We start from the raw sequence: 13,132 nt of genomic DNA, 5'->3' as shown, positions 1-13,132 counted from the left end.
AGGCTCAGTGTGGGAAAGGAACAGCACGCAGGGAACTTGTCACTTACTTTCTGTTCAGCTTCTCCGGGCTTAAAATAACTCTGTCTTTAATGAGCAGCTTGTAAACACGGAGCTTTTCCTCCCCTTTTGCAGCTATTCCTGACATCACTGGCCACAAGCGGAGCGAAAACAAGAACGAGGGGCAGGAGGCACTGATGTACTGCAAGTCCGTGGGCTTCCCGCACCCCGAGTGGGTCTGGCGCAAGAAGGTCAATGGCGTGTTTGAGGTAAGAGAACTGAGGTGTCAGACAAAGCCTGCCAGAGCCCCTTGGGCTAGGGCTGTGTTACTTCAGGTGCCTGCTCCAAACACAGTTCCTCAAAAGTCTGCTGCGTTGGTGAGTGAAGGTGGAATCTCCCAGCAGCAGCACGTGCAGAAGGGGTATTTATACTGGTGGGGTGTGAATGGAGTTGCACGTTGCATTGCTGCTGGGTAAAGCCATGCACTGTGCAGAAAGAGACGATATTCAGGGTGTCTGCTACAAATGGCAAGATTTGAGTTAGGAAATGGGACTTAAATGCATTTGGATAGAAATTTCTCAAACTGTTTTACTGGAAAAGATTGGATTTGATTTAATTTAATTAAGATTTAATCCGAGGACGTGGCAGTGATACCTGTTAGTGTTAAAGTCATTGTATTTTTCCATGTAGCAACTGATCTAGTGAGCAAGAGAGTTGGACGAGCAGTTGGAATAGCAGAAGAGAAGCTGGAAGTTGCTAAATCCTTCAGCCCACCTATTTTTATGTCACTGTATGATCTGCCAGAGAGGTAGCAATTTGATTGATAGATGAAGAAAGATGTGAAGTAAGTAAGAGTAGGGGTTGATCGTTCAATGTTAAGAGTGAGTTTACATTTGGATGGGGCAACGCTATATGGGTGATGTGGTGAGCACTGCCAGTCCTCTGTGGTGGGGTGCAGGTTCTCCTTCCTGCTCTGGCTGGTGAAGCTATTTGATGAAGTGATCCAAGGTGAAGCTTTGGGAAGATCACACATCCATACTTGGTCCAAGTTTTGTCCCTCTTTTTAATTCTTTACGTGTAAGCAACTCTGGAATTCTCTTTTCAAATGTAGAAGGAATATGGGGCCTTGAATTCCAGCTTCCCTAAACATTCCTGAGGTCCCTGGCCACAGATCTGTGAGAATGCCTGTTTCTTTTAAAAACAGCAAATGCAAAATGCTACTAGGGCCATCGTACCTGAACTGGTTAGCAAACCCTGCCTGATGTGATGTAGAATAATCTGACCTGGTGCTGGTGGCTTTCCTCTTTGTCCTGGGTGCATTTCTTTGTTGTTGCTTTGCAGCACAGCTCACTTTAGTGAGAGACCCAGGACAAACACTAGTGGTGGGCTTTCCTCTTGCATTACGGACCAGCCTCTTTGCAAGAACACCTCAAACCTCTTCTAGTTTCCATGACAGGAACGAAAAGGCACCAGAACTTGCTAAAGCTCTTGCTCTTTTCCACCTTTCCCCTTCCATCAGGACATCAACAACTCCTCGGGCAGATTCTTTATTTTAAACAAAGACAACTACACTGAGCTCAGCATCACAAACCTACAGATAAACGAGGATCCCGGCGAGTACCAGTGCAACGCAACCAACCAGGTCGGCTCTGTCTCGGTCACAACCATCCTGCGTGTCCGCAGCCACTTGGCTCCTCTCTGGCCCTTTCTGGGCATCCTGGCAGAGATTGTTATCCTCGTTGTCATCATAGTTATCTATGAGAAAAGGAAGCGGCCGGATGAAGTCCCAGACGGTAAGTGTGCTCAAAGCCGCTTGTGAGGAGGAGACCAAAACCCCAACCAAAGGCACAGTGAACTTGTGGAAGCAGGATGGAGTGGGGCTTTGTGGCAGGAAGGATCAGCAGCCCAGTTGGGTCAGCTCTGAGCTCTTTGCTTTCTCACCTCTTCCCTCTCCAGACATTAGATTAAGCCCAGCACGTGCAGGGGATGCAAGTGAAGTCTGTGAAGTCCTAACACTGAATATCCTGCACATCACAGACTGGGGGTGGGGTGGGGTGGGCATTTCCATGTCTTTAAAGCTTTTGTTGCATGAGGGGTCTTCTGCTTCTACCTTTTCCCTGCTGTAGCAGCCCTGAGAAGCCCTAAATAAACACCAGTCCTAAGGAGTGTAGGGCAGCACAGGGAGAGAGCCAGGAACACGTTAATCCTTGATGGCCCTCCCTTCTTCCATGTGGCATCTGCATTGGACACTGGACAGGTTCTGTAAGGAAACAGATTTAAAGGGATTGGGACTGCAGAGCTGCTTTAGAAATAAACCATGTTTTTAATGTTAGAAGAGTGGGGGCTCTTATTTTGGTGTGTAACTGAATTTGTATTTCAGTAATGCTCTGGAAACTATATCTAATTGTAACGGCTACTGAGTTACATTTCTAAAGCTTAGGTTTTTATTATATCAGCTTTAACAGTAGCACTGATGAGTTAAACTGTGTTTAGTACAGAAATACAAGTAGAAACTGTTTCATTTTCGAGCTGTTTCTGCATAACATCCCCTTTAAAAGAAGGGAGAAGGGGCAGTTTGAGGCTCAAATGAGTACTTGGAAGAAGCACATTGAGAAACAGGCGTTCATGTGACACCAAGCTGCTCATTTTTGTGAAGAAAACTTATTTTTATCAAGAAACCCTCCCCAGTGATCCCTGTGGGAAGCTCTGGTACACCATCGCACTGTTGGAGCCAGTAACGGAGCAGGCGCTTCAGAGTACACAGAGGGCATCGTGCTGGATCCACATGGGAAGCACTGAGTCATTAGTGGCTTACTGGCTTGGAGGAGCCCTCCAGGATGGTAGAGGACTCCCAGAAGCAGCTGTGTTGTAGCTTGTGCAGCAGTGACTAGTTGTTGTGGAGCTGCACAAGGTGTGTGTGAGAACACAGCATGACATTTGCCTTGCGGGAGGTGCTGAACCCAGCATCTGCCTCTGAAGTTTGAACAAAACCAACTTCAGGGTTCCTGAGCTACGTTTCAGAGAATGAAAAAAACCCCAAAATCTCCTCAAACCGATGGTAAATGTTAATATTTCAAGAATGGCTGAGGCTTGGATGACTTCTGTAGCAGATCAAAACACTGTCTTTCAGTAGTGCATACCTAGAGGAAACTGGCTTTTGATAGTAACCACTTGAGAAGCATTTACTAACTGCTTACGGAGCATGCATTGACTCTGGGCTAGGTGTGTATCCAACAAAAGCTGCATAGTGCATGTTCCTCTGCATAACTAACAGCTTCACAGGCGCTGAGGGGTTTACTGCAGCACTTGGGCCTCAGAGTGGCTCTCAACCAGCCCAGAGAACTTCCAGGACAGTTTGAATCTTCTCTTGCACATCTCCCATGTTGCTGTGCTACGTTGGCCTGACTTGGATGGCCAAAGAGGATCTCACCTCTCTGTTGGTGGTTGTTCTTAGCTCCCTGCATTCCCAAATTTCATCTGCTGCGGTGTCCCCAGCGCCAAACCAAAGATACCAGGTTGGAATGTGAGCATTGCAGGCAGACTCAAATGGCCTTACGCCAACAGAAATTGTCTTTGCCTTGATCGGATTGCAGTGCAACCGCCATGGTGGCATGGTTAAGCACATGTTGGAGGTGAAGAGGTCCGTACCTGTTTGTTTCAAAGGCTGAAGTTTTCCTGGCTGGTTTGGCTGCTCTTCGGGTGCCTGAGGGGTCCGGGTTCACCATCTCTGACAGAGGAGTCCAAGATGATGAGCCAAGTAACTGAGGTTCCTGTATTTGCTTGCTTGGTCTGCTGGTAGTTTACAGGCAGCTAAGCTTGAGTCTTGGAGAGTGATGCACCTCTGTGATGGGCATGTGTTTTCTGTGCTCACTTTCTTGGAGGACAAAATCCAGTCCTAAATATCCCAGTCAATACCTGTGTATTAAGTTTGCCTGGATGAAGAGACACAATTGGCATAACATCTTCTCAGCTGGAGGCTGACTTGAGTCCTACCTTCCCTTGGATACTCCAGCATTTTCCTTAAGGCATTTGAAGCTTTCTGTGATACTGTGGTGGGCAACACCCTACAAGCAGGGGCATTTGACAAATGCATCTGTGAGAAGCTCTGGATTATCTGCTGATCTCCACCCTTGGATGTTTTACGTGGGCTGTTCTTCATTTTCTTATTCTCAGTACCTCGTTATGAAATGCCAAAGTTAACATTTGAATGCAGTGGTGTGCGTATCATGTGGAATTGAAACTCCCTGCTTCCAAAATCATCCAGCCACCTCCGCATGCTGCAGTGAGCAGTAGCAGGAAACATCAGTGAGCCTGTAGCTGAGGCAGCAACTCGAGCAGGTATTAGGCTCTATATTGTATTAGTTGATGCAGCAATTATCAGGCAACAGACGTGTTCTCTCAGCTATGAGCTGGTTTTCCGAATTCTCTCTTTTAGCATTGGGTTTGATGTGTTTAAGCTTTAAGGATGAGGACTGTGGTTGTGCCACAGTCTCCATACGAAGCTGCTGCTGCAGCAGTGATGATCGAGCTGTTAGTGCCTCCTTGCTGCACAGGGAAAACTGGGCAGCCTCAGCAGCAGTTCCTCACTGAAGGCCCCTCTTCCTGGGATGTGTATTTCATCCTTGGACCACCCCAGATGTTTTCCTTAGACACTGAGATTCCTTCACATTCACCACCACCCCTTTCCCTCTCCTCCTGTGGTGGAATAACTCCTGACATCCTTTAGCCCCCCGGTTTCTCCACTATTCTTCCTTTGCTCTGGAATAGAGGTAGAAGGAGTCAGAAAACCCCTGGCTGTGTTTGCAGATGGATCCTTTGGACTGCTGCCTGGTTGATCATTGTCACTCGGCTTGGCACATCCTCCTGCTGCAGGCTCTGCATTCCTGCCATTCAGTGTCTGCTACCAGTAACCAGCCTCAGTGCTGGGGTGGAAGCTTTGTGCCTGTAGTCTTGCACCTCTGCAGTGCTCTGGGGTGCCATAGATGCTACCTTAGGGAAAGTTGCCTCCCATGTTCACGTTCCCCTTGAGGATCCTCTGGCTGATGGCTGTCGTGTTGAGGCTCTGTGGAGGGATGGGTTTCTGCACAGACTTAGTGCAAAGGTGACTGATTCAGGGCACTTTAAGGACTTCTTAAAAAGCTTTGGGAAGAAACCCAGTGATGCTAAATGTACCTTCCCTGTATACAGAAAGCTCAGAGCTTTCCTGTAGCTGAGAGTGTGAATTCATCAGTGTAGAACCGTACCTGCAGCCCGTGCAGAGCCTGGCTGCTGATGGTGTGGGATGAAATGCTGTTGAGCTGCATTTATCTCACTGGGAGATGCTGGTGCCCACGCTGAGCGCTCACCTCATGCAGAACCCAGGTGATGTCGTTTCTAGGTCAGGCTTAGCTAAGCCTACACAAGTTACAGGCAGTCCTTTGGGGTGTGCTGGGCTCAGCTCCTTGGACAAAACCAGGCCAAGCCAAATGCTGGAGCAGGATTGCTCCAGACATTGGTAATAACAACAGCCAGAGTCCTTTGGGGTCCTTTCTACCTTTCTCAGCTGTGCCACAGCAGAAATTGCTCATCTTGCCTCTCAAGCTGGGCTTGAGAGCTCTACCTTCTTGGTGAGCCTAAACAAAGTGCCAAAAAGGGCTTTGGATAACTGACGCCAAACAGAAGCACCCAGGTACTGGTAGGGGATGCAACAGCTTGGAGAGAAACATTACCTCTCTCCTGGAAGGCGCCTGGGATGCTTTCCAGAGCCCTTGGGAACTCCACCTCGCCAGCCAAAACCAAGGCAATTGAATAGATTCCCTTTCCCCCTCTGTCACCTCCATGTTCTACAGGCTAAAACTTACCTGTCCTAGTGTGCCCGCTACCCCAGCTCTGGTGGAGGGGGGGAGTGATGGGTAACCTGGTTCTGTTGGAGCAGCTCTTCTCAGCTTTCTGTGTCCCCACAGAGGGAGGCTGCTCAGGTGGCAGGGGCTGGGGGGATAAATGGCTGCCTTGTGTTCCAAGACCCTTTCCCAAGGGATCTGCTGCCCTTGCAGAAGGTGTTGCCTTCATCTACCTTCCAGCAATGCCATGCTGGAAGAGCAAGGCTGCTCCTTTAACTTTGGCATTTCCTGACTGTAGGGTGGGGGCTTTTTTGTTGCATGGACCTTGCTTTCTGTGTGGAGTGGATTTGCTTTTTGTGCCATGGAACAGGGCTGCTCAGTAGCTCCTTTGCTAATGTTTCCTCCTTCACATAATTTAGATTTGTGACTTTGAACCCATGAAATCTGTGTTTCTGACTAGAAATTGCGGCACTGGGGATGCCTGGTGCAGGTTGTTGCTGTTGTACCTGTGGATGAGGGGCATTCTCATCCTCCTGGGAGGAGAGGTGACTGCAGCGAGCCCCCTTGCATCCAAATTATGTGCTCGAAGGAGGAAGGGAGGGCAGATGGCGCTTGAATTTGTGCATCCTCTGCTTTACACATGGTAAAGCAATAGACAGATCCCATCCCTGTTTTCCAGAGGGATTCCAGAGGTTTTGTGTAAAACCGGGGTGGGTGGATAACGTGCAGCTTCCCATGGCTTTGGGTGATGAAAGCTGCATGACCGTGGCATGTGGAGGCCAGAGGCACCAGCACGTCGCTGCATGCCCGACGGGAAGTGGTTTCAGCAGGAGACTGCTGATGCATTTTGCTCAATGCGAGTTGCTTGGGCTTCCCTTGACAACAAAAGGAAGCAAATAGCTTTTGATTCCTCTGTGGTATAGCTTAAGCTGCTTATTTCTGATAGACGTAGCGATCAACCATCGTGACCCAGATGTAGTACATGAAATATTCCTAAAGAAAGTGGGTTTCTTTCTGTTGTTGGATCAAACAGCCCAATATTAGCAAAGATGCTGTTGTAAAGGGTGCGCTCCGGGGTAAGTAGAAAGTAAAAACTCCTTCCCGCATTCCCTGCAGGAATGTGAACAGTTTTTACTTGAAAATCCATATTCTCTCTGACCTTTAGTTCAAAGCCATGAGGTGACTGGGGTTATAACGTGTCCTTTTTCATTCTTCCCTTCTCATTTCTCAGCTTAATACAAAGACTTGCCATTAGTATGTTTCTGCTCTGGCTCTGCAGAAGCTCCATCCATATCCCCACATTCTAATGTTGATTTTTTTTCCCTCTTGACTTTCCCTGCTCCTGCTATTACTGTAAGTAATTCCAAGAACAAAATGTTTTCACTGAAACAGTTTTGCCTTGTAACAGGTGAAATTTGGGGGTTATTTTTTCCTTGACCTGCACCTTTCTCTCCCATGCCTAAAGTTCAAGGGGAGAAAATCGTCAGATAGGCACGTTGCTGTCAAGGGCCAGCATCATTGTATCACAGTGCTAATCAAACAGCCTGGCTCCTCTGGGCCTTTGTGCACTAGGTTTGTTAGAGGAGCAGGGTTCCAGTGTAAGTATCTTGGCCAGAGAGCCTCCAATACGCTTCTGCCTTCATTCCCTTTTGGAGCTCAAGAGCCTCTGTTCACTGCCTCTTCCCCCTCCCTCCAAAACATTCCTGTTAACGAAGGCAAAGGGAAGACCATTGCTCCGAAGCCAACATGGATTGTGGTGGTAGATGCTGCCTTTGAGCACAGCCAACCTTAAATGGGTTAATGTTGGCTTTTCCTTTTGCTTATGTGACCCCAAATTGTCATTTTAATACCGCTCCAGTTGGCTGTTGACCTGTAAGGGCAGGTCTGAGGGTGCCGTGTGCCAGTGGGAGAGCCGCTGCTGGAGCTGCTGCTCTCAACTCCTCTCTGGAAGTTTCTTTACAAGTTTCAAATCGCCAATCACAGAGCCCCTTTGGATGCAAAAATGTGGGGTTTAGTGCTGGAAGGACCCAATAATGTTTCATTTTGGACTTGCACCAGGCTACATGAGGTGAATTTGGTGATAAAACTAAACCCTGGAGCTTTCCAAAGGGGGTAAAAGAAACTGCGCAGCAGGTAAAATGCCTCCTAAATTAAGGCTGAAGGAAAGGGGGTGGCAACACAAACCACCCCCTTCTCCGACTGCCCAAGCACGAGTTACAGTCCCAGACAGTTCTTACGAGTGGAGGAGCTAAAGCAAACCTTATTTGTCATCACCTGGCGATTTTAATGCGCAGATGGTTTCTGCCTGGAAGGGTTGATTGCATGTGGTAGATGATGTGTTAAATCCACAGCAAATTCTAACCCTACTCCTCCAAAATGGGCCGTTTCAGGCAGCGCTGTACCCACGAGGAAGGCTTGGGTGGTTGGGGTGTGTAACTCTTGCATCGTATCAGCAGTGGGGTTTTTGGAGTCTGCAGATCCCTTCCCAATCCCAAAGGCAATGCCAGCAAAAGGAGGGGTTATGCCTGGTCACCTGGCAGCGTTGTGGGAGCCCCAGGTCCTGGAATGCAGCAGCGTACTGGGAGGAAGTGCTCTATGGCCATAGGGTGTCCGTCGTGCGAGCAGCTCGCCTGCCTTAGAGGGGTTGAGTGACGTTGATGCTTGTCGGTTACTATGACTTCTTTTTGTTTTTGTTTTTGTTTTTGTTTCCCCCCCTTCAATTGCATCATACCCTTAAAAACGTGGTGGTAAGTGAGAGCTCTGCATGCTTTGGAGTTTGTTTAATCTCCGCTTCAGTCTATACAACGCACAAGCCATAACGTTAACACGTGGTTTTGTTATTTTTTTTTTCCTCAAAACTTCTTCATTCACGTTCACAACTAATTTGGGTTTTTCAGTTTGCTGTTCTCTTAAACCTTTCTTTAGTCTGATTTTGTATTGGTTTTTCTGTTGGTCTGTTGCCCCCTGGTTTCGCTACGGTTTCGGTCTCTGTCTGTACTGTACTGGGGATGCTTTGCCAGCAGTTCAGTGCCTGACCTGGAGAGGAGCGCACGGAGAAACTTCCCTCAGGCTTCTTTTATCTCCGTGTAGGTTATAGATTGAGAGGGATGAGCTGTGGTGATCCACCCTGTAGTCTTAAGTATTCCAATAAGCATTTTTGTTGGCTCTTTGTTAGGAAAACACCCAATGGCAGCCTTTATAAACGTGACGGAGTTGTTTTTTAAGCACGCAAAACGACTTAGCTGCAACAGGCATGCAAGTATTTTAACAGAGAAGGAGAACTGGTTATTTGCTAGTGAGAGGGAGCTTGTGTCTTCCTGGTGCAGTTTGGTATTCCTGAAGTGTGGCCAAACAAACTCTCAAAGATGTCTGATGCTTGTCAGAGCCGAGGTCCCGAGTGCTAGTGCAGAGCGGCATCGGCAGCATCCGGACCAGGGGAGGGAGGGAGGGTGGGTGCTGTCGGGCTGAGGTGCTTCCCAGCCGGAGTGCAACCGGCTTGAAGATCTTTTGTGAAGCAAAAGATGTTCGTAGAAGGAAGTTCTAGATTTACTCTACTGTGCTTTGTGTTTCAGTACCTGATGTGTCTCTGTATATCTCCACTGTATATACAACAGCACATTGATGTCTGGTTGTCCTTACTAGTCCTAGTTCTCTCTGTATCTTGTCCAGTAGTGTACTGTTGCTGGTACTGGACTTCTGTGGACACTGGTGTGTCGCTAGTGTGTTATTTTGGCTGTAAAGCTCTTGGTTTGTGGTTAGTTCTTTCTTTTCTTTGAAGTATTTTTTTTTCTGTTCCGGTCACTGTCTGTGCTAGCAGTGGCTTTGCCTCTCCGTTGCCTTGAAGGTACAGGTGGAGTAATGTCTCCTTTGACCGACATTACTCCTAGCGTGTGCTCATGCGGATGCCCACACTGTTGAAACTGTAATTTCCATACCTGCTTCATGTGCACTAAGCACCCTTGTGGAATCCTGCTGAGAGTTTCTTAAAGGCTTCAGTGACACATCCCTCCAGCCCGAGGTGGGAACGGCAACTGCTGAGTGCCAGAACCAGCAGGTCCTGAATTGGTCCTCCCAAAATACCTCTACAGGAGCGTTAACCTTTTGGATTGATTTTTGTACTGCTGTTTAAATGCACTTCTGCCTTCCATCCTGCAGCTTGGGAGCAAAACAAGGGGGTTTCTAATACAAACAAAAATACAAAGTTCAATTGGTCACGAATGTCAAACATTGCTCATTGGCAGAGTTCTTCCCAATTCTTTAAAGAGAACAGTTTTGCCGCGAGACACGAGCAAAACAAGGCTGTGTCTTGCGTAGCTGGTGTGTCTGGAGGTGTTACAACACCCCTGACCCTGCCTCTTCCCAGCGTGTTGAGCCCTGTCGGACGCACGCATGATACCTGCTGCTGACCATGGACTGCGTTTGGATACTTGAACCAAGTATTGCACCTTCAACCTCCTCCTAACCAAGTCCGGTCTAATCAGACCTTGAGGAAAGGGGAATATGTAGAGGTTGGATCAGCCAGGGGAAGACGAGCACGTGGTGTCTATGCCCTGTGAGGTATATACCAGTAATTACCCCTCAGCAGTTGAATGGCTTATAAAAAATACTATTTATATTAAAGCAATATCAATGCAAGCAAACAACCAGCAGGATTTTACAACTGAATTGTTGGTTTGTCTTCTCATCTATTTTTTTATGAGATTGAACCACTGGAACGTGGGGACAAGATGAGTCTTGACCATATTGCAACAATCTGTCCGCTACAGTTGCAGTTCTTCATGACCAGCATCCCAAGTGTTAACTAAACCCATTGAGGCAACATACCTGCCATTAAACCCTGAATCCAGACAAGCAGCTCCATGAATCTTTGCACTCCCAAGTGGAATGGCCTTTAATGCTGTAGATAGATCGGTTTGCTGTTCGCGGCTTGGCCAGTGCAAAGTGCAAAGACTGACTCTCTTTTTGTTTTCTCCCTTTCCTTTCCTTGTCTTTCCCTGGATCACACCGGAATTCTTGTTGCAGATGATGAACCAGCTGGGCCAATGTAAGTGTGTTTTCAGAAAAAAAAGTACTGCTTGGCTTAATCTGAGTTTAGGGGAGTTCACATGATATGGGGTTGACATTAGGTGTGATGTTATTACAGGTCATAGAATCCCAGCCTGGTTCGGGTTGGAAGGGACCTTAAAGCTCACCCAGTTCCACTAGAGCAGCTTGCTCCAAGCCCCTGTGTCCAACCTGGCCTTGAACACTGCCAGGGATGGGGCAGCCACAGCTTCTCTGGGCACCCTGTGCCAGCGCCTCAGCACCCTCACAGGGAAGAGCTTCTGCCTAAGAGCTCAGCTCAGTCTCCCCTCGGGCAGGTTCAAGCCATTCCCCTTGGCCTCTCCCTACAGGCCCTTGTCCCAAGCCCCTCTCCAGGTTTCCTGCAGCCCCTTTAGGCACTGGAGCTGCTCTAAGGTCTCTCCTTCAGGAGCCTTCTCTTCTCCAGGCTGAACCAGCCCAGCTCTCTCAGCCTGTTGGAGACCCCTTAGGTTGTAGTGTTGCAGTAAAGGGAGAACTATTGGCAGTGCCCTTGTGAAGTGAATTGCATTGGGTGAGATGGTGGCAAGACACAAAGCCTAAACATACTGTCTTTAGCCACTTAGGAGGAAAGGTGACATGTTGTTTGACTGAAGTACAAAGACATTATTTCTTATGCTTCTGCTTGATTTTGGTGTTTTTATGTTGTTATTTCTGCAGGAAAACCAATTCTACAAACAATCATAAAGATAAAAACTTACGCCAGAGAAACACAAATTAAAAATGCTTATCATGTAAGTATGACCCGCGGGCACCTCTGCAATGGGCAGGCTAAACCCTCCTCTTCCTGTAGTGCTTGGGGTGCGTAACAGGACCTCCTCCCTGCATTAAAACACTGCGGGCTGCTCGGGCAACGGTGCTGGCCTTTTGCGCCCCGCTGTCCAAAGGTACCCCAAACCACACAGGTAGCTTCAGACCCCACAAGCTGTCAGGCTCTACATCATCCCTACTATTGCTCATGAAACAAACCCCAGCCCCTGCGTCACTCAGTGTTAAAACCCAGAAGCGATCCAGTCGGGAAGCCTCTATTTGCCCTTCATTGAGCGCTCTGTTTGCACGCTGTTTGAACCGTTCCCACTGCTGCCGGGCATTGACTAGCACCTTTTCTCATTTCTTTTTTAGAGCTTTAAGTTTCTGAGAGACTGATGGCAATATGACCTGCTAAATTTAAGGGTTGGAACTCTTGGTTCTAGAACTCCAGTTCTGTCTGATTTTGTTTTCATTTATTTTCCTCCTTTTCAAGTGAGCAACGATATGACTGTCTAAAGCATGCCTTATTTAGCCTCTCTGCAAGGATCACCTAGCCAGATACATTTTAATAACGCTTCAGTGTAGAAGGTGTAAACTATTTTGGGCTTTGATGTGCTGTGAATGTTGCTTTTCTTCTTTTTCTTTTTCCCCTCTTTTTTCTTTCTTTCCCCTCCTGGATCTATTTAACCGGTAGAGGTAGTTGGGCGAGTCCCGCATGCGCTATTTTTTACTTCCTGTAGCTGTTCAACCGGGCTCTGAACCGCACCGCTGCCATCTAGTGAGACTTTTTGTAAAGTACAGCAAAACGGAAAAGATATATACAGTATATATTTATATTTTGGGGGAGGAGGGGGTAAAACCAAAATCCAGTAATCGTGTTTCATTTTTAAGCTGCTGATATTTCATTCCTTACTGTATGTCTGAAAGATGAGAGAATTCGAGTGTGCTGGTACTTGGAGAAGTAATATATCTTAAGGGCTTAACCTCTAGAGAGAGACTCGGGTGTCCTATGATCAGACTTCCAAAGGCAGAAGGGTTGGACGTGGTGGTGGAATGCAGTGGAAAACAAAAACCTTCAGTTTATAAATATATATATATGATTGCTTTTTAAGTGATGATTTTTTTTTTTGTTAACTCATGTAAATTCTCAACTCCTTTTGCACTGATGTGTTCAACATATTCTTGTACATTCAATTCAGGCAAACTTTTGTAATTTTCTTTTTTTCTTTTTTTTTGCGTTTTGTTTAAATGATGAAATGTTACAGCATGGTGATATTCTATGCAACTAGTTATACTCTTTAGTTTGACACTGTAAGTTCTCATGATTTAAAGATTGTAGGAATAGACCTAACAGGGTTCTCATGATGTGCGTAACTGTAGATGCATGAACTTGTGTTCTGTGTATTTGTTGAAGTGCAATGATGTATAAAAAGTGGATTCACCTGTTTTTAAAAATAAAACACTGACCAAAAAAAAACAACACCCCC

General features: G+C 47.1%; 1 protein-coding gene across 2 annotated transcripts in view; it reads left to right on the top strand.

Annotated features, from left to right (window-relative positions):
- The window catches only part of NPTN (neuroplastin), a 57,269-nt gene extending 44,147 nt beyond the window's left edge, over positions 1–13,122 (top strand). The window contains exons 5-9 of one of the 2 annotated variants that reach the window (XM_061349952.1): positions 133–266; positions 1,517–1,790; positions 10,851–10,860; positions 11,556–11,629; positions 12,018–13,122. In XM_061349952.1, the coding sequence (XP_061205936.1) occupies positions 133–266; positions 1,517–1,790; positions 10,851–10,860; positions 11,556–11,616 (479 nt within the window). In that variant the 3' untranslated portion in view covers positions 11,617–11,629; positions 12,018–13,122. Of the gene's footprint in view, positions 1–132; positions 267–1,516; positions 1,791–10,838; positions 10,861–11,555; positions 11,630–12,017 lie in introns of both variants that reach the window. The other variant, XM_061349951.1, reaches the window with a different exon arrangement.
- Positions 13,123–13,132: the final 10 nt, after the last annotated feature.

This window comes from Neopsephotus bourkii, unplaced genomic scaffold (assembly GCF_033783945.1).
Source record: "Neopsephotus bourkii isolate Nb327-2 ecotype Australia unplaced genomic scaffold, CSIRO-AGI_Nbou_v1 NB_463, whole genome shotgun sequence".
Taxonomy (NCBI): domain Eukaryota; kingdom Metazoa; phylum Chordata; class Aves; order Psittaciformes; family Psittacidae; genus Neopsephotus; species Neopsephotus bourkii.
The sequence above is the reverse complement of the archived record's forward strand: the minus strand, read 5'-3'. Positions and strand labels throughout refer to the sequence as shown.